General features: G+C 39.7%; 2 protein-coding genes across 4 annotated transcripts; one reads left to right on the top strand and one right to left on the bottom strand.

Moving 5' to 3' along the window:
* Positions 1 to 55: 55 nt before the first annotated feature.
* Positions 56 to 23,596, top strand: si:ch211-106h11.3 (CCN family member 1). Of its 3 annotated transcripts, XM_055152548.1 has the most exons (7): positions 56 to 97; positions 863 to 915; positions 1,739 to 1,801; positions 18,649 to 18,862; positions 20,173 to 20,607; positions 21,460 to 21,638; positions 21,898 to 23,596. In XM_055152548.1, exons 4-7 carry the CDS (start codon positions 18,652 to 18,654, stop codon positions 22,201 to 22,203), a joined length of 1,131 nt encoding a protein of 376 aa, XP_055008523.1. In that variant the 5' UTR covers positions 56 to 97; positions 863 to 915; positions 1,739 to 1,801; positions 18,649 to 18,651; the 3' UTR covers positions 22,204 to 23,596. The 3 variants fall into 3 exon arrangements, with proteins under 3 accessions (XP_055008523.1, XP_020793002.1, XP_020792993.1); XM_020937343.2 differs by lacking the exon at positions 56 to 97 and having other exon boundaries at positions 378 to 915; XM_020937334.2 differs by lacking the exons at positions 56 to 97; positions 863 to 915; positions 1,739 to 1,801 and adding an exon at positions 17,423 to 17,588.
* txn2 (thioredoxin 2) lies at positions 6,541 to 10,693 on the bottom strand. The gene is made up of 4 exons (XM_020937426.2): positions 10,588 to 10,693; positions 9,250 to 9,527; positions 7,714 to 7,837; positions 6,541 to 7,640 (listed from the first exon to the last, which is right to left on the bottom strand). The coding sequence occupies exons 2-4, from the start codon at positions 9,525 to 9,527 to the stop codon at positions 7,524 to 7,526; spliced, it is 519 nt and encodes a 172-aa protein (XP_020793085.1). The 5' UTR covers positions 10,588 to 10,693; the 3' UTR covers positions 6,541 to 7,523.
* Positions 23,597 to 23,721: the final 125 nt, after the last annotated feature.

Raw genomic sequence — 23,721 nt, forward strand, 5'->3', positions numbered from 1 at the left:
GCGGAGAATGACAGCCATCGGGCGGAGCAGAGACTGAACTTGAAAGAGGTGGAGGGAGGGCATAAGGGAACAGCTAAGGTTGTGTTTAATGAGTGAGGTATGTGCATACTAAGGATTTTTATGACCATATAAGTAGTCCACGGTCCCTCGCATGGACTGCATCACACAGGGTCTTCCCAGTGTGTCAACACGTCGTGTGTGACCATAGCCTGTGATATGAAAACAAAGTCAGTCCAGAAATGATTTTAGGTTACTAAATGTAGCCTACAATGGGCCTAAAACGTAATATCATTTCACTTTTAATTAACCAAATCCATGAAGCACTGTACAATGTTTTGATGTCAGATTTCTACATTTTTGGTGAGCGAGTAACTCAAAATGTAAAAAGTAGTACTGCGTGAACAAACTTTCTTAACACCTTTTAGGCTGTTGCTTATGGACCTAATGAAATATCGATGTATTGGAGGCCTTTAGAAAGGTATCCTAAATGTTGTTGGTAGAACCTTATTCTTGTTTGTTTTTTAGATCATAAATTAGGTTTCAGTGACTGAACTGGATGTAGCCTACTTTGTTTTGTTTGCTTTGTTAGGTTTCTGGATAATGGTTAGGCTGAATAGCAAGGCCAAATCATCAATCAAGGCCAAATGACAAGAATACTTCTGTCTTGAAGATTTTTGTATCACATTTAAATAATGAAATTTTATAGTTATGCAGTGAGTAGTAAAGGATCAGTTTTATTTAGCGCTTTTTGATTGACATTTATTTCATCTCAGAGACCCATTTTTAGTATTTTAATATTTTCTATAATAGCATGCTTATTGCACTGTGTGATTTACTCCCACTTGTCCCATTATCTGAACAGGTACTCCTGGATTCATGACCAGGCCTGTCTCTACATCCTGGGAACTGCCGTAGGTGAGAATACTATTCAAATGTTCACTGCTCAATCCTGATATGTGTTGACATTTGCTTGGAGGAAAAGTCTGACTTGTTAAAATACATAAGAGAGATAAAGAGATTAATTGTTTTGGCTAGACCCACTACAGAGGTGCTATAGGGCAGTAACAGTGAGCTGCATTCTTAGCATTATGGAAACTAATGATGTGAAACCATGGAAATTAAAAAAAAAAAACAGACAGAGAGAGATTATGCACACTTAGTAGTTTTATCATGCTACTGCCTAAACCTATGGAACAGTTCAACCAGTTTTTTACTGGAAGTGCTACAGCAGAGGGCACCCAGCCAAGGACTATCATGCAAGATGTTAGCAATGGAACCAAAATATTATTCAAATGATCAGCCAGAGGCAAACTGTAAGAACGTGTTGATTTTCTCAAATGTTCAAAGTAACATTACACTTATACTACTCAAATTTATTTATGTATATTCAGTAGCTACTTACAGTGTTGTTAGTAGAGTTGTGTTAACCTGTAAACAACTGGATTCCACTGAAACAAATGACTCACAATGGCAGCCTTACCACTCCATTCAAACAAACCTGAGATGTTTACAACAATGTATATTATATTATGCTCTAAAGGCATGAGTGGCATCTACTGACTAACCTCAGAAAAGCAACTTTTGGTACAATGTGTGATTTATGCTCACCATGTGTCACTATGAGAGGAATGCAGCTCTGTGTTTTCTTATAGGTTTAACAGCTGGGCTTCACATGTATGTAAAGGGACAACATTGGCTGGAAAAATCAATAAATCTCCCGCCTCTCTGTGTTGGATAGGAAATATGTGAAGTTTCAGCAGAGAACAGAGTTGGAAGGTCAAAGCAAGAGATCCTGGATCAGGTAAGGAAACAGAGTGTTAACTGTGACCAGTGTGAAAAGGTCAAATGAGAAAGTGGATGTTGTTCTAAGTATGGAAATGTCACATGTTTCCATTCTATCAATCAAACACAATAATAACGTCTAGATATTATCCTGACTAGGAGCAACATGACATTGGATACTAAGCTTTGAGTAAATCCTCACTTTCTTGTCTCACATAATTTTTGATAGCATCTGCAAATTAAATTATTTCTACGCTAGCAGAAAACGCATCCTGGAACCACTAATTAATATGACATGACTACCTCTGCAGGAGCATACTGTTATCTTAATGCACTCCCATATCATTTTGCTAGATTGTATTTACATTACACTTAGGTAGGCTTTACAGTTCCTATGTGTAGGCTGTTGTGTACACAAATGAAAGTTAAACTGCATTTTTTTTGCAGTCTTGCACAACACTGAAAGGAACCAACAGAGTGCTAAAACAATTTTTGGATTTAATGCAGGCACAAATGTCCAAATATGGACACCTCTGACCCCCCACCCCCTTTCTCTATTCCCCTCCCGCTCTTATTTTCACTATGACCTACTCTCTCTCTCCTTTTCCTACGCTCTGTTGTAATAGCAGCAGGGTGTGTCTGTAATTCAGGGTGTGTAAGGCCATTATATCATGCAGTTGAAGTGAAAAGGACCCATTCAGTGGCAGCACGTTAAAAGGGTGCCATGTGAGCTTACAGCTCCCTGACCAGCTTTTTGCTATTAATGACATGTAATCACTCAATTCAAGTGTGGACATTCATTCTTTAAGTGGATCTATACTCTATACTCAGTAAATAGCGTGTGCCATTTAACTGGTTGCTCAACAATGTCTGCTGGTTACATTTCAGTCTCACACATTGTTTGGATGGAAGCCCATTGTAAACACATTGCCTTTCATTATAATCTTTGTTTTCCAAATCATTCCCAGTTACTTCCAAACCCTGTGCCAAAAGCAGTTGAGCAACAAAAGTCTTGTGTCACATGCAATATCTGCTCACATCCAGATGTAGTAGATGCTTTATAGTGTGTTGTCTTTCTATGTTTTGCAAAAGGGATTCCAACTGGCACTGGTTTTGAGCAGGTGGCTCTCGCCACATCAAGGGACAAACATTTTTTTCATAAAATACATAAATAATGACCCTGTTGTTCTCTACCAACAACAACATTGCTCAATAGTCATTCTATCATAGGCAATAAACAGAAGGCCCTAGGCTATTGTTGACTTGATACTTACACTACTTGATGTTGGTGGACAGCAGTGCATGTGCTGCATGCATGTGGTTGGTGAAGGTATGCTTTGTTTTATTGAAAAATATTTAGGAATGAAATTATGCTACAGTCATACTTAATTGATAAACATCATTATCACTTTAGGGACTGTGATCTGATATTATCAGTTTGGCTTAAACTGTTTGTTTGAATCATCTCTAGCAAATGATTGAAAGTAGGTACTATATGGTACAAACTTCATAAAATCTAGGCCTATGTGAGGTGTCATGGATGTTTTTCTGTCTTGTGTGTGAAGCCGTCCTGCCTTCCTTGTTCTTCCTCAGTAATCGTACACAGGAAGAGCTGATAAGAGCATGTTGACTCACAAAGGTCTGGAATGTGAACACAAGGCTTTTTCCTTCTGGAGATGTCTACTTTGGGACAGACACAGTCACTTATGTTTAAGCTAATACAGCAGTAGGCTACAGTTATGTGAGATGAGTGTGAAGGGTGGAGCATGTTTGAAATCTAAATACTGATTTGTGTTTACAGTAAACAGAATAGACTGGGGCTGTGCCAGGCTGGGACCACTTACTGTTCTCACTTTGATACTAAGGCTCTGATTCATGAGAAAGATCTTAAAACATGGACTTGTATGTATTTAGTAACACATGAAATTGATGCATGCAAGAAGATAGAGATCCTTGGACCAATAGGAGTACTTAATCTGATCTATGATCTTGTATTGTTACACTATTTTGGTGATATACACTAAAGTCTTTATGGAGGGTAGTTATCAAAAATGTGCCGTTTGTGTGAGACATTAGTGAGTTGGTATAATTTGGTGTGCTAATAATTACACTGATATTTTCAGTGGGGTCAAAGGTTTGAGAACATAAAAGTGTACTGAACTAACTATTGAGCCATTAAAGTAGGCAAACTGAAACTGATATTAAAGAATTTAACCAATGTTTTTTTTTTTTTTCATGGCCAGTGTCGATACACATTGTTTATAATTCAGAGCAAATGATATTTCAGCCTATCCCTAGTAGTTTATCAAATGTGTGAAAGATTGATGGCTTGCTCACACTTCTGTCTGTCATGTTTTGATGTGGAGGCATTAAAAGATTTAGGTGTGACTGGAGGTGTTAGTGGTTGTCTTTTTATAGGCTACTGTTGTGTACCAAGTCCATCTTAATCAGATTATGACATATACCTAGGAAAAGGACACTCGATACCAATTTCAACCACAAGGATAATTATAACATAAAACAATAATAGTTTCTTTATATTGTCATGTGGTCTTGTGCTTGTTCTGATAAAGACCATTCTCAAAGTACTTTTTTCAGTATCAACGAAGGCTTACTTTTGCTTGTTAGTTTTGAAACAGCCTAACATCAAATTGTCTTAAACACATCTGATGATAGGATTGAGTTAAATTTTCTGATTTGAAACTGGGCAAGATGTTTATAAAGGCATATCTCACCTTATCAAAAGTACTTGGCCTATTGACAGACATTTCCCAAACTGCTTGTGTCAGACTTGAATAAAATGTGCTAGATCTGGAAGCTTAAGAATTCTACAACTTTGCCTCTCTCTCTCTCTCTCTCTCTCTCTTTCTGGTGCACAGCCTTGGCTTCCCCAGTGTTTTTTGCCTTATATGGTTGCAAGGCTAGTTGGGTAAGAGTGTGCGAGTGCGTGAGCCAGGAGGGGGGTGTGGCTTTTGTTTTCAGCGGAAGAGGTGTAGGGTTACGTGTTGCTCTTGAACCTTTGTAGCCTGTCGTCATGCTTTTAGTCACCTCAGTGTGTCCTGCACTGGGTTGAGAGCAGACACAGACGTTGAATAGAATAGAAGTAAATAGATGACACATTGACCAGGGATGTGCATGGGTGCGTGTGTGTGTTAGGGACTGGATTCCTCAGGCCTAGAGACTGACCTATAAAGAAGAAACCAAAAGAGTTCTGCTGCAAGGTCATCCTTATAGGCCTCTGTGAAAAACAAGCAGTTCATGTTTAACTTGCTAATTCAAATATAAAGCAAAAGTTTCTGCACATGGTTATTTTTACTCTCCATTAACGTTTTGTGTATCATTCAAGCAACATAAATTCAGATATGTTGTCTACTATGATTTTTTTTTTGGCAATGTCACCCACCCCTATTGGCATTCCTTGGCTACAGTATGTTTCGATCACAGGATTCATTGATTACTTATAGGGCTATATTCTAAATTGCAAATGTTTACAGTGAAGTTTAGGAAGTAATTTCATACATATTTTGTTGTGTATTACCAACCCAGTGTTGCCTTCCTACTCTTCTCTTACAGTAACTTTTATTATACTCAGAGATTGAGGCAGTATTTTTCTTATGTTAGAACAAGACAAAATTACAATGTCCAATAGACTTAGATTTATTGGATATTGTTTTCCCAGAACAAGGTCTGTTAATGTCCCTATCTCATTGTTTGCACCATTTTGTATCTTCCCTGGGTCGACAGAACAAAAGCTGATCATTAACATAAGGTGGTTTTGCCAAAGTCCCAGACATCACAGAACTATGTAGGAATGTCTCTGATCCTGACATGACTGCAGCATTTGGACATCTGCACCTATAACCCCATTTGCTTCACTCATACCTAATTATGTAATGCCAGAGGAATTCCTCCTTTGAATGCTTCTGAGTACTCATTATGACCTACAGTAGCAAAGATGGAGGACATGTGAGGTGATGTTTGATTGTAAGGGAAGGGATGCGCTCACCGTCTGTCAGCTATGGCATGGGTGAGGACATGCTGAATGACGGTGGTAGACGGGTGGGACAGTGTTTGCACTGAGAATAAGAGAAAAGAGTGGATGACAGAATAATAGCTGGAGGAGCAAACATTTTTTAACACGTTATCCCCATTTGAACTCAGAGCAATAACCTAAGATACCAAATGTGCATTCAAGTGCATTCAAGCATATAGCCTCCCACATTCAAGCTAAATGGGCTTTATTATGTTTTATTTAAAAATCTAATCACCTTCTTTTAATACATGATTCAATGTATTAAGTATTTTAAGGTTAAGAGTACAGTGGGGGACAGTTGTATTCTCTCTGAAAAGAAACAGAAAAGGGCTGGATGTATGTTCGCTATATGGGTTGTTGACGTGTCAGTGCTTTTTTTAGGATTGGACAGGGCGCTAAGGAAGAGGCAAAGGCTATGGAGTGGAGGCCTCACAATTTGACCGCTAAATGATGAAACAAGACTGAATAGATCAGAAGAGTTGACTAATGCATGTCTGATTGTATTAAATAGACGATTTTAGAATAAAGCTCTTGGCACAAAGGTGTTATTAGATTCGTTGAGATGACAAAGGGCAGAAAAATAACAGTGAAGAGAGTGGGCGTGTAATTACTTCTGAGTAATGAGTGGGTAGTAACTTGTGTGAACAACAAAGTCTAAATACATATTTCTGCCAGCCTCACTGGATTTGTACACAACACAACACAATAAATAAATAGCTACGTAATACAGAAAACATTATTCCCCCACACTTTATTACTTCACTTGGTCATGTTATGAACATAAATCCATTCATTCATTTTAGTATAAACTAAATTAAACTCGTTTGACTTGAGTTCATTTTTACACTTAAGACCCATTCTCACACATTACACATACAAACTCGCACTCACTCACTCTCACATTAGTAGGCATATTGGTGTATATAACGTCAAAAAATGGCTCTTGAATTGAAAACGCCACCACCTTGAGTATGAAACAGGTACTGCACGTAACACTGTCATTCAATAGTCATTTAAGTTTGCCCTTTCCTAAAACAATACATCTTACAGAGAAGCTATAGTAATTCATAGTACACAAGCTTTCAGCAGCTCTCCAATGTTGATAAAAAAATAAAACATGTAAATCAGACGATGACCGTAACCACACAGTATAGTCTAGAGGCACACACCCACCACTGGGGAGAAAACAGACAAATTCAAAAATGTTATTAAACAGCTGAAGCATTATATCTAGGGATGGGTGTGTGTTGACAGAATGCCAGTGAATTATGGCTATGATACATTGCTAGTGAGATAACAGGCTCAAAATGGCGGAAGGAGTTATTGAACATGTCATAAGGGGGGGAATAAAAGACAGCAGCGATAACTATGAGCTATCGGTAATGGTACATGTTGTCATTTTAGCTAAATTATGTGCATATTTTGAGGTACTAAGATTTGTGTGTAGTAAACTTGTGTCTGAATACACAGAATAGAAAACTCTGTAAATACAGTTAGTAAATATGTCTTGAGTTTAGATGTGAAGATGAAAAGTTAAATTAAAATAGAAACATTCAAACATGTGAAGAGGCAGATTGTGTCTGAGAGCTTCATAGGACATAGCAGATTTTCATTACTCATGACACACAAATCTTAATACTAATATAAGCACATATATTATGTGGGCAAACTGTTTGCTGCAATAATGGCCCAACAGGAGGCCGCTGGTTTATTGTCCAATGACCTTGCTGACAAATGAGTCTAGCTGGTCGTCATCTTTTATTCCTACAAACTGGTCAACAACATCGCCTCCTCGGATCGCGATTACAGTTGGGACAGCAGAAACCTGTACATAGAAAAATAATTTAATGTTACATGTATTGTTATAAAATAGATTAACCATATGTAATTACACTTACCCCATATTCAATTGCTAGGTCTGTGTGGTCATCTATATCAACTTTAGCCATGGCTACTCTGCCTTTCTGTTTCGCAACAGCCCTCTCCAACCGTGGACCAAGGATTTTACAAGGACCACACCACCTAAAAAGGCAAGATTTAGCTTTTTACTTTTAAACTGTATTGCTTTACATAAGTGAACACATAAGCTTCATTTCCACCGGTATGGTACGGTGTGTCTCCATTGTCTAAAGTGAACCCCTGGAGGGTACTAGCTCCTAGAGATGGTCAGTGTGTCACACTGGCTAATCCATCTGTGACTGACAGATGGATTAGCCAATCAGGAACAGGCACTGTCCGTCTGGATTGAAAAAAAATAAAAAAATCAATTTCTGCAGAATTAAAGAGCGAAACACTAAACTCTATTAAACTGAGATGAGATAAATGTGATTTTATTTGTAAATGATATGACCATTGAGCTCCTTATGCATCACTGAAGACACAAATCTGATTGCACAATCATGTTCGACTGGGCTTGAAGCGTGACCGAGGGTGTGCGAACCAGATTGATATCAATCTGTATAAAAAAATACAGGCAGATATCATTCTGGATTTGCCATGCAATTTTGAGCCAATATGCGTCACAAAACAAAGCACGAATACAACAGATGTTTTCTGTTTACTGATACACGTTACTCATGTATAAAGAATTAAAAAATAGCTTCATAAAAACACCAGGATCATGCAGAATGGGTTAATACAAACATTTTAAGACCAAAATGATGTGGCTCACCGCAGGAGTTGCAGAAATAGGGGTGACAATATTCCAATGTAAGTCAATTGGAGCCAGGGTCAGAAGGAGCTGGAAGCACCTCCATGTTAGCCTCCAACTCAGGCTGTGTAGTCAGGTTAATTTATTGTAGTGATAAATGGGGAAACAAGCTCATTGGTCATCTATCATTTAAACAAAATCTAACTTTTCTCAATTTAGATTCTCTCAATTCAGTCATGTTATTTACTAACTCATAAACCAGCAAAGTTTGTTTTTCATACAGATGGCACTTCTCTAACTCACCTGACAGGTGACGCCTCATCCCTAAACAATTTTAGTCACACAAATTGCTAACCCTGAACCAACTCTAATTAACATGGTCAAATTGTTTTCTAAGATTAAACAGGTATTTGACAAACCAGTATAGAGATTGGGATTGAGAATGACACCTCACAGAATTTTCAGATAGCATAATGTTAAACTAATGGAGATTTTAATATACTAAATTTAGTGTTCAATTTATCAGGTTGTTCCACGGTTCTTTAGTTCGCTTTTTTTTTTTTATGTTGTTTTTGCTTATGTATCTATATGAACGTTTGGCACATATTATCATTTTTTACGTTTGATTCTCTTCCCAATCTCTATCAATCGTCAATTTGGTATTAGAATGTTGTTTTTTATATCCCCAAAAGAGGTTTTTTATTATTATAGTACTTTGTAAACCAATGTTAATAACACGGACCAATCCTCCATCTTTGTTTTGTAGTAGTCCCACTATACTCACTGTGCATGAAAGTCAACTAAAACGGGCAGTTCACTGTTGATGACCCTCTCTGTGAAGTCTTCTTGGTCCTGGACATTAAAAGACACTAATCTGTGAAAGGCGAGAGGTAGGGAGCGAGGCAGGCTACGGGAAGATGTCAAGAAGGGTCCACGGTTTGAGGAGGGCTGAAGGGACGTGGAGAAGGACGATGAAGCAATAGAAGCTGAGAGGCCTGAATTCTGACGGAGTTCTTTTGTAGCAGCTGTCCAAATTCTGCGAAACAGTAGTCTCTGAGCCATCTATGAAAAGAGATGAAGACAAAATGGGCAATGTAATAGTAATAGTAGGTGTGCTCCTGGAGCGACTTGAAACAAGAGATGAAGGACACAAGGATAAATCTAAAATCAAACCTAAAAATTAAGATAATGTCAGGGAACTCAGTAAAATGATAAAATAGCCAGTATTTATTAACAAGTATAACATTTCTAGCTGTAGGGTTAACTCAATTAAACTATTTAATGAAGACCAGCAGTCACATAAGATAATTAACTGCACTGGCCAAAGTCAACGCAGGGGGCCACACAAAATCTTCACCATACAGTGAGCAGGTCGCTTATGCAAGAGCCGCATGTTTAGAGGCATTCTGCACAGGAGGAGGGGGGCGCTTCCTGCAGGACAGTGAACTTTAGAGTAAACAAGATTTAACTAGTGGAGTGGGCACAGACTGTACAGACTTACATGAACCAGAATCAACATTTGCATTTACGTTTATACCCCCTGGACATATTATGCATAGTTCAGTTCTGAATTAATAGAAGTAGCCTAATTGTAGCGCAATAATATGCTTAATGCAATCATGATAATATGCTTAATGCAACCGCTCGAAAGATGGCAGTAGGATAACTGTTACTATGACTACCAGGCCTAACTATGGCGCCTGCTCTTCTATAGATTATCCATCCATATAAGTGCCAAAAGTTAAATAAGGACAGCTGTTGGCGTAGATGTCTATGCTACTTTATGGGTAAGGCACAGTTTATTGACCAGAAAATTATAGTCAATGGCCACACTACAATCATTAATACAGTATATTATTAGCACAATAAGAATAATATCCTATCATAACTTCTTCAGTGTGTGCCAACTGGGTCAGTCTCCCTTCCTCCATTAACCTACGTTACGAGTGACTTTGCCCTCTACTATGTCCTCCTCCTCCGAGCCTCATGCCGCCAAACAGCTCCTCCCGCGGGCAAACAAACACATAATTTACCGAGACACTCCGGTCTGTAGTGGTGCTTTAAACGACAAAAGCTTATTTCCGAAATAAAACTAGAAGGATTAAGCTCTGAGAGGGTTTACCTTGCTGTTAAGTTGCCGCTGCTCTTGGCCTCGCGGACTACAAGCACTTCCGCTTTGGAGCCGCACTTGAACAAGAGACAGATTTTACACTGCACAGGTTCACGAGCAGCGCCATCTACAGGGACAACTCACAAGTGCACCAAATGTGGAACACTGCAGTTTGGTGGAGTAGCCAAAGCACTCGAGGTGGACCACCGTTTGAACACTTTGAAACAAACCTTCTTTAGTTGGCTACTGCTTCGGCGTAACGTCCATGGATCTATAATAATAATAATAATAATAATAATAATAATAATAATAATAATAATAATAATAATAATTATTATTATTATATTATTATTATTATTATTATTATTATTATTATTATTATTATTATTAAAGTAGAAGAAGATGAAAATGTGGCACTATGGCACACACACTATAGTTCCTAACCTTTTATTTATTTTTTGTACACTTAATGGTTAACTTAATTGGTGATTGCCTATTCATTGTAATTTGTAGACAAACAAAGTGGTCATTGACAAATCAACAATTTAGATACTATATCTACCAATATGAGTTACAACTATGTCTACAAATTTATGTCCATAGCAGCCTTCTGTCATGTACATTATCACATTATGGATCCACATATGAGTTCAGTTTTTCTGTATCTCTGTATTAATGGTAATTTTTTATTGCATAGGCTTTCAGCCTTTTCTCCATTTGTCTGGTCTGCATTATGCTGAGTACAAATATCTTCCATATTACTCTATATATTTTAGCATTACTCTGGGTATCCTGAGCCCACTAGAGGGCGTTGTGCTGTGGGCAGCACAGGTAGGGGTGGGGTGTTTATTAGCCTGTGGCCGTTGCAGTCTAACAGAGAGCTCCTCTGTGAGCCCTGCACCAGAACACATCAGCCTCAGTGCAGTTACCGCTCGCCTGGCTACACCTCCAGCACATGTTTACTCTCAAACGCAGCCCAAACTGTTTGTCAGTGAGCGTCTCTTTTCAAGCCTTCTCAGCCCCCAACCCACTCTCCCCCAAATAAACATGGCACCGGAAATTGCAAGGATACTTGGGATATTTGAGGGCTCCTGGTGGAAAGGAGGCGATGACTAGAACAAGGTGTGTTCTGTCATGTTTAGGAGGTGAGGGGAGGGCAGACGCAGAGGAAGAGGGCTGGGGCCTGGGGGCGGGCGTGACCTTGCCTTAGGTGGAGCAGCAGCAGCATCACTGTGTCCAGTGATGGACAGGTACAGGTGACCCAGTGCCCTTTGAGCCCACGAGCAGCCCCACTCTCTGTGCGTGTGAAGCTTGTCGTCAGTGGAGCAAAGGTCAGGAGGAAGTGCTGCAGTGTGACGCAGGGTGAAGTCTTTCTTCTCCATATAACTACCATCACAAACTTGTCAAATACCATTTGAGGGTTTAGCATACCTTACAGCCTTGTAGTCTCTGTAAAACTTGAGTTTGGTTTACAAGAACTTATGCGAATGCTACTTCTCAGATATCAGAAAACATGTCTTGTAAAATGTATCCTGCTGTCTCCTTGTGTAAATCTGTCCTTTACTGAAAACATGTTTGTGTTGAGCCTAGTGCTTGTATAGCTGCCTAGAACTGTTCTCCTTATTCAGGGGACCAGTGGATCATGCCACTGGAATATGAATTCTAAATGCAATGCATTATGAGCACCATACAAATATGTAAAACCAGCTGCTTCAACACGATGCGTACATTTAAAAGATGTAGTTGTAGTTTTAGCTATGGTTTTGGGGTTGAAAACCATACTGATAATTCTTCCTTATTTGCACTCAGCAGCCGGTGGTGTCAGCATGGGCCTTGACAGCCTCCCTTGGGACTCTTTTCCAATACATAACAAATGCAAATTTCCCTGGTATGAGGTCATATTCATTACCCTACTTTTTACTCTATTGTTTGATGGCTTAATTGCAGTTATGTAGTACCTGTTTCTCCAGCTGCATTTTATTCAAACTGAAATTTGTAGAACACTCATCTACCTCTGAATCAGCAGTTTTTCTATTCATAGTCTGAGATTTAAAACAGCAGCATACATGAATGCAAGTATGATAATGCACTCTTTGAATTGTGTCTGGTGTTTTTAATAATGACAGTGAGCAGGAGGTAAACAGGATAGAGACTTTGGAGTAGAATGCACTCAGAGCATGATTATAGTTGATTATTTTTTATTTTACCATGAAACTATATCCCTGTGGCTCTGTTCCCACGTCTGTCATTTGGTTTTATATGCCTGATCTTAGCGCTGGTCTGTAATTGTCATGTTTTGACTGTCTCTTATACATCCACATGATTGCAGCAGATCCATAGAATGCATAAGTGTTAAAATAGAAAAGAAAATGAAAGCCTTTTACATCTTTCATCGTGAGTTTGAGGACATAAACACGAAGATGCAAATGAGGATGAATGAGCAGGCTGGTGGGAGTGAAATATGTGGATCCAGCAGGAATCAAAACATCACATCTTGCCCAATGTTTAGTTTGTTTGGGTCAAATCTGTACATTTACTGTATATGTATATGCTGATGCAGAAGAAATTAAGGGTTTAGTATGCAAAGTGTTGATAAAGAAGCTATGCTATGCTGATTAAAATCCTTTCATGACTTTCCTAATTTGTTGGTGGAGTTAAAGCTCCTATACTACGCAAAATTGATTTGTGTGCTCATGGTATGATGTTGTTACCTCCTCAAAAACATGCCTGGAGTTGTGTTTTGTTTCATTCACACATGTTTGAGTAATCTTTTACTTCTAGTCTGTCTATATCTCTAAAGCTCAAAATGCTCTGTCCCACCTTGTGATGTCATGAAGCTCTAATTTAACAGCCACCTTTTACCTTTAGTTCAGTAGAGATCGGAAATTCCAGAACTGAAATTAGCCAAATGATTCTAGTGAAGGCTTATGAGTTTAAAAACACAGAGAAGCACTTCCCGTACTATCACATGACATCACAAGGTTGTTGTTTTTTTTTTGCTTGTTTGTTTGTTTTTTGAAAGAACTTTAAATGTGCAGGATCTGTGAATTAAACATGTGTGAATGAAGCAAAACACAATGCCAGATATGTTTTTGATGCAGAAACAACATTATAACATAGATCAGAAAATAGTGTAATATGGGAATCTTTTATTTCATTTGTTATTTCAACCCCTGAAGACATGCATGATTCAGTGAAGATGTTGAGACCCACTGGTGACCCTTCACAAACATATAAGTGGTAGGACAAGACCATGTTTTTTTGCTTGTCATACTTTTGGCAGATTTTACCCAAATTATATTATTTGGAATGTCAACAAACTTACCCACAACCTTATTTGACTGTAAACCCACAAGAGGACTATCTAGTCACAATTTTGCTCTGCACTCTGCCCTCATCCCATCATTTCTTTTAAATGTTTAGGCAAATTTATATATAGCAATCTCTCAGCCTATCTTTAGGAAGGGTGATGAATGATGCAGGAACATATCAAACAGGTCTTAAGTGTTTCTCTCTCTTTCTCTCTCACCTTCTAGATGTATGAGCATGTTCTGAACTGGTTGTATGGTGTTGACAGTGGCAAGGCAGATAGCATGTGTACAGTCTCACGTGTGTGCATAACCCCTCCATATCCCTCTCTCAGCTCCTCTTATAGCCACGTATGCCCCGAGTGTTTAGGAAACCAACAGTGGAGTTCCTGTTCTTAGTTTAAAAATAACTTGGGGCCTGAATTCCTTGCCCCCTGCTCTCATCCTTTTTGCTTTGTTAACCTCTGCCTGTTTTTGCTGCACTTTTATATCTGACCGTAATTAATTTTGATGTAGTCGCCTTGTTCCTTAGTCATGTAGCATGGGTCTGTAGCCTGTGTAATGGAGGCCAAAGCAGATTTATTTTAGAGATTGACACATTTAATATTACAATTGCAAGATTACTCTACAAATACTCATGAACATGAATGTATTGAATTCAAATTAGAGAAACAGCTTGAAGTTACAAAATCGTATATCTCATATCTTTCTCATATCAGTATTTCCCCTCACACATATTTTGTATTATATTCAGACAATAACTGATGTTCACAATAGTGCTCATTTACTGTCAGCCTTAAAAATGTTCTTAAGGCTTTTTTTTTCCATCTAATGGTTAGGTTCTTTAAAAAATAAAAATAAAAAATTTGGAATCTGGACCAGTTTGTAATCCAGTGAGATCTACTTCAACTTTGACATGGGAATTGTCAAGACCCAACAAATGCTCAGTCGGTTCCTATCAGACCATCCCCAGCGACACCAGCTATACCTATTCTTATTTACATCAAAGAATTTAGACACAGTTTGAACTCTGGCTTTCTTCTGTGTTCTCTGATTTTATTCCCAATTAAAAGTAGAGTAGATTAGACAGAGGCCTTAGCGTCACAAAGAGTTCAGCCATTTGTCTTCAAAAGGTTCAGAAACAGATTCAGTTTGCATTAAAAGTTATTTTAGTTAGACATTTTAGGAAAAATAGGCTGAAATGGTTTAAACAAAGACAGCAAAAATTCTAGGTGCTATTCTGACTGTGGATGTTTAAAAGAAGGTTCCATTGCGGTGTTGGGACAGGTGTGGCCTGCATGATGTTTACTAAACAAACTTTGTGCACCTGCCTCTGCTCCTCCCTCTCCTTTACAACTGGCTCTGTTATTCCAATAGTGTTAATATTTCTCCTTACCTCACTCCACTCCCTTCATTTAGCACCTTTGAAGTTCAGCTGCTTTTGCTCAGCTTTTCCTGCTCTACAACCGCGAGCCTTGACATTTTAATAACAGGGAGAGTTCCAGACATTTGTCACTTGAACCATTACGAGATGCTGCTCACTGTCAGTTCAGAATGCATAGGTCAGAGCTCAGGGCAGCTCCATATTGCCACTGTTAGTTATTGATGAAGAAAGGCCTAATGCAGCAGGTATAGAGGCACAATATTGATGAAGTAACTTGCTCAGGGGCAATATAGGAATCTAACCCCTAAAAGATTGATGAGCAGAGGTACCCAGCCAGGTTTTTTGAATTTATGACTTCTGTATCAGTTCAAATGCCATTCCCATAACATTTACCTTTAAAGGTGCACTATGCAACGTTCAGGAGAAGAGTGTGCTGCCTGCTTGTCTCCATGGAGATGTTATTGCTCTGTCTGAAACTTTCCTCATTAGGGCATCTGTTTACATTGAGACAAGCAGGTAACGGCAACAGGCAATGTCATCGAGTCAAGCTACAGATCAAATCTGTGAATAGGTGACCCCCTCACAGTAAGTGATGTATGTTTTGTTTGTTTGTTTTTTTCTCCCTCTTTTTTTCAATGTATTTTTTTCAGTAATGAAAAACATGACTGAGTTTAATGTTACATTGTAGAACATTACAGGCAAAGCCATAGCATACCCATGGGGAAATGGCTCACTGTACACCAGATAAATGACATAGTGCAACTTTAATCAATCACCACATAAGAATGGGTCTGTTATTGAAGATTTAGGAAAACCAGAAACAAAGAAGAGATCGTACTATGTGAATCCAGGGTGTTTCTGCCTCTTGTGTACATGGATGGCCTTTTACATCACCTGCTCAGCCAACACATGGAGATGGATAGGGAGGAAGAAGCTTCTCAAAGTTGTCAGAAAGAACTTTCATTATTCCAGGCTTGGGACCTGATGTGCAGTGACTAAGGTGGGCTTTGCCTTTAAGTACTGGTATTTTAATTCCCTGTTCCCCTTCAGAAAATTGTCCCTGTTTCCTGTTATAAGGCATGTTTTAAATGGTGCATGTTATTCTAAGCATTTGTAGACATTTAGTATAGTGCACCAGCTCATAGTTTATGTCGGAAGTCCGATTAAACTTACACTCCAACAAAAACATGTGATATGGCCCAAGGACCAAACACTCCCAGGTTTCAAGCCATGAGCTGTGGATCACTGGTATCCTGTGTGCAACTTTGTGGGGATGACAAGAAGATTATTCTCACCTCTGCAAAACTCTCCTCAATGAAAACCACAAGTGCAATGCAGAATGTTGCTGACTGCTTCCACCTGTCTCTGCATATGCCCCAGTCTGTAGGGGGGCTGGAAGTGATGGGCCAAAAACAGGATATGGGAGCAGGAAAAATATGTGTTGAATTACTTGCTAAATTATCTTAATCCAGGCTATAATCAAAATATAGGCTACATTAAGAGCGACATACTGTATTTTCCACTAATAACACAAATATGAAATGTCGGTTGATGTGAAAACCCTCTCACAAGTGAAGTATTTACCTTTTTTTTTTTTTTTTTTACTGTAATAGGAGAATATGGTATTAATCCATCATAGAACACAATCTTCTATAATAAAAAAAGTCTAAGCTTAATTCCTATTGGGCAAATAAGAGCCAACAAAAACATCTAATCTTTAATTTAAAAATTTTGACTTCAGGTTTAGTTTAATAGTTTTATACAAATATGAGAGATATATTGGTTAGACTATATTGTGTATGTTGGCAATAACGTAACTAATAGGCTATTATTAGTCAATAGATCTACCGGTATTTTAATATAAAATATGTAGGTATACAACAAAATGGTGAAAATTATAAACACAATAACTTTGACTTAACACATGCAGACACATAAATATCCCAAAGCCCGGTCGGGTTATGGAATGTAGTAATTCAGAAATTTTATGAATGAGCGCATTCATGCATAGCCACGCCCCGGGACGATAATCCCCGCCCCCTCTCCTTTTTTGACTGCCCTCAACTCGCGCCTGTCTTCTGATTGGACAGAGGGAACTCGGCGTGGGCGGGGCTTCGCGCTCATATAAAAGTGCACTACAACCTCTTACGCATGAAACTTTACAAGTGATGGAGTACACTTGACCCACGGTGGATATTGCTTTGGCATTTTTTATATTTTTTTGAAAGGATTTATTGTGTCGTTCTTCTACATGTGAATTTGCTGACAACATGGGAATACTGTTATTGTTTGCGGTGTTGCAAGTGTCAACAGTAGGCTGGGTAAGAAAGCGTGCTTTGTCACTTGTTGATGTCTGCTGTAAACACATTGGATTTGACATGTTTGCTAGATAACTTATTTGTGTGGACTAGCGGGTAGGCTAACTGTCAGTTGTATTTTTGGATCTTAGGTCTATTATTGGGTCTTTGCTGTGTAAAAATGACAATGTTAGAACATAATATTGGCAAGACATCTGATGCCTATAAATACGCAGGAATTATGCCCATGTCTGTTTAATTTGCTGCTTTGTTTTTAGAATTTGACAAAATATGACATTTGAAACAATAGCCTATAGGTAGGCTACATAAACAATGCTGTTCCTGTATGTTTTATAGTCTACTGAATGGCAATGTTCAAAACAAAGCTCATAAATTAATATGTTTTTATACATCTGTTTAAATGGGCAGAGTGGAGTACAAAAAGCTTAGTGTAGGTTTGAAATAGACGCACAGCAGTATTCATATCCAAGTCAGATAAAAATACTCTGAAAGTAAATACTTGACCACAGTTCACAAATAGGTCTACCTGTAGAAATACAGTTTGTGGCTCCAGCAATGCATGCCACTGTCTATGGCTATACATAGTCCTATTCATTATTCTATAGCCTAATGCTAATTCTCAGGGAAAAAGCGACAGGGGAACTTGTATTGAATGGATTGGCCACAGATTATGGTTTTAATTGACCCAGTGTAAACAGTGAGTTTGGCACTGTCCTGTCATTCCTACTTGCTGCTGGGAATTGTGGGAACAAAAGGTGCAGGAGTGTAGGAGGGGGTAGGTCAGTGAACGCCCCTTTCATCCTGGCTGCTGTAGCGAATGCCAAGCGGAAGGCGAGTGAGGGTTATAGATATCCCTGTGGGCTTTAGGACAGTGCACTGCATTCAGGGAACATTTAAGCCGCACACACTTTGAGGAATTTCTGTGATCAGTGAAATATGAGTCAAAGTATTGTTCTGACCAGTTTGTGTGGCTGTGTGTAAAGTAAACTATGAAGCTATATTCAGGTTCATCAAAATATTACATAAAATGTATCACAAAGTGCCTCTGTGTCTGCTCCTCCAGGTGATGGCTGGCTGCCCTGTGGTGTGTGAGTGTCCGTCAGGGGCCCCCTCCTGTCCTCCAGGGGTCAGCGCTGTACCAGATGGCTGTGGCTGCTGTAAAGTGTGTGCGGCACAGCTCAACCAGGACTGCCATGAGGGACAGCCCTGCGACCACCACAAGGGCCTGGAGTGTAACTATGGCAATGATGTGGGCCGTACCCATGGCATCTGCAGGGGTACGTAGTTGGCTCTTTAAATACAATTAATTAATCTGTCTGCAGAACAACATCATACTGTTAGTATAATACAACAGTATAAAGAATTCTGTACATAACTGTGTTATAATGCCTGAATTTGAGCAAAACCTGGTACCACACAGATGCCAGTGTTTGGCTCTGATTGGGTGTTTTTGGTGGGGATCCTGGGGTTGATTGAGGGGATGTATAACTTCAGGGTGTGGAGGCAGCAGTCTCTCTCTTTGATAGGGTCCTAATGTCTGAGACCTGTGCCACATTAAGAAAAGAGAGCACTTTCATGAGCTGTGAGTGAGTGTGGGCCAGCGCAGGGACTTCTGTGTACACAAACAGCATCTCAGCAAAAACACACATAAGCAGCTTCAATTGGGGGTTCCTTTACGGGGGGAGGGGGGGTATCCGGGGTGTTGTATGGGGAGTCCCACTGAGGCGCCAAAAGGGGAAAGACATATTTAGCAAGTTGAATGTTCTCCCTATCTAAGAATAGGCTCTTGGCTGGGCACAATCTTTACTTGCATATTAATTTACTGAAAGCTGCATGGTTATGTTAAATGTTAAATGTTAAATCTAAGTGGCACTGTAAGGAACTTGTAATCAACATTCAAACTACAGACATAAAAAAAACATTTTTGCTAATTAATACTGTCAGGCCACGTAGTAACACACTGGTCACATCTATAGCCATATATTGTACTGTAAAAATTGTAAATGATGTACAATATACAATGACCGAAGTCGTTTACTTAATGTGCTATTGTAGAAACATACTTAAAAATGTCAAAAATGTGTTTTTGTGGTTTTTGAGAGAGATGCATTGTGTAGTCTTTTTTTATTGCTGCACACTTGATTTGCAGCCCAAATTAGAAGCTTGTGGTTTTACTGTTTATTCATCCATATTTGAGAAGAACCATTTATGATGTATGGCATGTTTTGTATGTAAAAATATTGCTCTAATTGATGAGCTGTCACTTCGAAATTAATATATTATATTCATCTCCATGAAGGTCTTTAACACCTAACTGTAACTTTATGATATGCTTGTTTTGACCAGCAACAGCCTTTGTTCCTTGTCACTCTGGGGCTAGCTTGTTTTTTGCAAGTCATCACAATAATCTATATTTTCTGTGTATAAATATAAATGTAAAGACTTAGGAGAATGTATTTTTGGGGTTGAATATTGGTAATTACTTTGACAAAGCCAGGTATTTGTTATACAGATATTACTCTTACTATTTCTGGTAGAGGAAAAGCCATAGAACCCTGCCTGACCCTAATGTCTTCTTTCTTCTTAGCAAAGGCAGAAGGCCGTTCCTGCGAATATAATGGACACATGTATCAGAATGGGGAGAACTTCCGTGCAGGGTGCAAACACCAGTGCACCTGTATCGACGGAGCAGTGGGCTGTGTGCCCCTCTGTCCCAGCCATGTACCACTGGCCTCGCCCTCCTGTCCAGCCCCACAGTTGGTGAAAGTCCCAGGGCAGTGCTGCCTTAGCATTGACTGCCACAAGGGAACTACAGTGGTACCTCCAATTCACAGAAAACCCCAGCCGCCTGCCTTCCACCCATATCTCTTCATGCCATATCCATCCTATCCATACACCAAACCTCATCTCAAACCATATCACAAACTTTTCAAATCTAAGAAAGACAAGGAAACTTATGGAAATGAGCTCCTTGAGGTCGGACGCAAGTGGGAGAAGGCACGTGGACACAATCACCTGGCAGGTAAAGTAATGGAAACCTAATCTTGTGTGGAATACAAAAGGAATCCCAAGAAAATTCATGAAACTAGATATAGTATAGTGAGCTGGGCAGGAGAGACAGGGTTTTCTGTGGTTTTTCAACTTGCCAGCCACTGAAAGGGGAGGGGACAAATTTAAAATTTTCTCCTTATGTGCCTGGACAAAACACTTCAGCTGCATTATCTTTTTCCAGTTGCAGTGCCCATACCAATTAGTGAAAGGAGCCTAGTGTTTGAACATGTTACATTTATATGACATTAATTTAGAACTAGGAGCTAAGTTACTTGGGGGTCCATACCACACAGTTACAGAGTCTGCTACCTGTTCCAAAGCGGGACTTTTAAGTGAAAGATAAACCAAAATAAATCCAAACTTGACTCAGCCTCTCCTACCCCCCTAAAGCATATAAAGGTTTAACAGGTTATACTCCCAGAACAAGATTGAGTTAGGATTCTATGAGCTAATCTGTCCACAATGGCTTCATAGAGGCTGGCATACTGGCATGTTTTCCCTGAGAGTGTGGTCTGTTTCCTGCATGCTCTAAAGCATCATGTTTATGTTTGAGGCGCACAAACAGCTCTTGTGTACATGTCACCATTTATGTGAGGCTTGGTTTCCACTGGCTCCTTGCACACCGAGGAGCTCAGTCTGGCACAGCACACAGGTCTGTTTAATGGGGCTGTGTGCGTCAGTGCAGCCTGTGGAAGTCAATGGAAGTAGTGTGTTAAGCTGTCCTTACCGCCTGCTCCCACCAGCTCCTTAGCCCCAGTTTGACTTGATGATGTTGCTTCTCCTGCTAAACATGCGTCATCACTTTGTATTCTGTCTGGTCCAGCATGGAGGCAGGCGGGTGACCAGTGTGTGGTGCAGACTACTTCATGGACACAATGCTCCAGAAGCTGTGGGATGGGCGTGTCTTCTCGGGTCACCAATGACAACGCACGGTGCAAACTGATCAAAGAAACTCGGCTGTGTAACATCCGCCCGTGCAGTTCATTGTCCATGCCTGTCAAGGTGAGGGTCTTGTTACCTGATATTTTCACAGGTTAAGCATTCTTACAGTTACTGTATGGTGTTCATCATACAGTAACTAGCCTTTCAGTTCCTTTATTCTACTCTGTCTGTTTTCTTGGCTGACCCATGTGCAGCATGTTTCTCTGTGAGCTTGGTTTGATCATGCAATCTATTCACATGGTGGCTCCACCACTGTTATGCCTAAATGTAGACCTCTGGTCCTGCCCTTGACTAAAGTGCTGTTTATCTGTTTCCACAGAAAGGCCGTAAATGTTCTCGCACTCACAAGGCGCCTGAGCCTCAGCGGTTGTCGTACGCTGGCTGCAGAAGCACTCGTCTCTATAGACCAAACTACTGTGGAGTGTGTCGGGATGGCCGCTGCTGCTCCCCCCGTCGCACACGCACTGCCTCTGTGGCCTTCTCCTGTCCTGATGGAGAGCGCTTCCACAGGTCTGTCATGTTCATCCAGTCCTGTAAGTGCAGCGATCAATGCAACCACCTGAACGAGGCGGCCATGCCCCCCCAGAGGTGGCTCTACGGGGACACGCACAAGTTCATCGACTAGCCCCACAACACTGACGCTCCCCTTAGAGGTCCAGTAGAGAGTAGCTGTCCCTAGTGTATTCATGAGTAAATGTGAGAAAGGCACACTCAACAAAGACCTTTTCGAAAAACTTTTTTATTGTGGAAAATGGGGAGAGCCTCCAACAAGTGCCTGTCTGTTTGGGACAGAACTAAACTGTAGTGATGACACAGACTCAAGGGTGCACTGCCACACACTGAACTGTGAGACTGGACTCTGATGAGGAGGGCACTAAGCACGCGCACAAATGTGATGGTCCTGTGTAATCCTTGATGTCAATAGGCAGCACAGAAGCTGCTCACACGCTGCTGCAGGGTCAGAGTTGGACCCACGGTGGTCATATCTGGACCCTGTGAAGATACACCATGGAACAAAGCAGGGAAGAGTCCGGCGCAAAGATGCTGTGGACAAGATCGTCTTTTCATGGTATTTATTCACTGCTATTTATTGATGTGACTGTAGCGGGTCATCATACAGGATGGAGCAACAGCGACTAAGCTCTGCAACAGACAGGATCATTGATCCATCTAGATCCGCAGGGTCAGGGATCAGGGATTTGTGATGATGGAGGACAAAGTCATGACTGGAGAAACATAGAACGGGAGCGGAGCTTTACTAAAGCTATAAGTTTTAGTAAAGGATAAGTCAGAGGTGGTTTACACAGCTGCACTCTGCCTTAAATCCACAACAAACTGAGACATTTAGCAGCAGAAGATGAACAAGCCTGGGATTCTGGCGTCAACAAGTCCACTGGCTAATTCAGCAAATTATACTCCTCAGAAAGCTGCTTGTGAGAAAAACTGCCTCTGCTGGTGTTATAAAAATAAATTCACAAAACTTTGTTCTGAGGTAAACATGTAATTTGAGTTGCAATTCTCATCTGCCTGTAATCTTCTCCTACCCCATAGTAATAAGCTCCCAACACCAATGTTTATACGTGCTACATACTGTATGTGTCGGTGGATTTCTCCATCTTTCACCTGCTGTTACTGCTACTAACCTTTTCTTACAATGCAAATGACATTACAAGAAACTTCATGCACCTTATAACTGCTGGGTTTACAGATGCAGCATTGCTTTAGCCTATACTTATTTGATAAATCATTTATTGTATGTTTAAATAATAAAAAAAAAAATCTTAGCTTTCCTGTTAAACATTTCATACCTTTGAAAAACATTCTCTGCTATGACAAGTTTTGATAAAAGCTTTTTTATACTGTCATATTTGCCCTGTCCCAACTGTATCATTTCTTAAACAATTATTTTAGCATTCACCAATTCAGGATGTCAGTTGGAATTGTATGCTTAATAGTTATGGTGTAATACATCTCGTTGTGCATGTTTTAGTACTGTCAAAACAACTCAAATAAAGTCCCCCCAGTTTAAATGAGTAATTCTTAAAATATTTGACGACAGGATCCAAAGAACATTAAGAATAGGTTTTAATAATACAGTGAGGTTATGATCAATGTATCAAAACTTGACAGAATAACAGCTTTG

Source organism: Boleophthalmus pectinirostris, unplaced genomic scaffold, assembly GCF_026225935.1.
Source record: "Boleophthalmus pectinirostris isolate CB_2022bp ecotype Guang Dong unplaced genomic scaffold, ASM2622593v1 HiC_scaffold_17, whole genome shotgun sequence".
NCBI classification, from domain to species: Eukaryota; Metazoa; Chordata; class Actinopteri; order Gobiiformes; family Gobiidae; genus Boleophthalmus; species Boleophthalmus pectinirostris.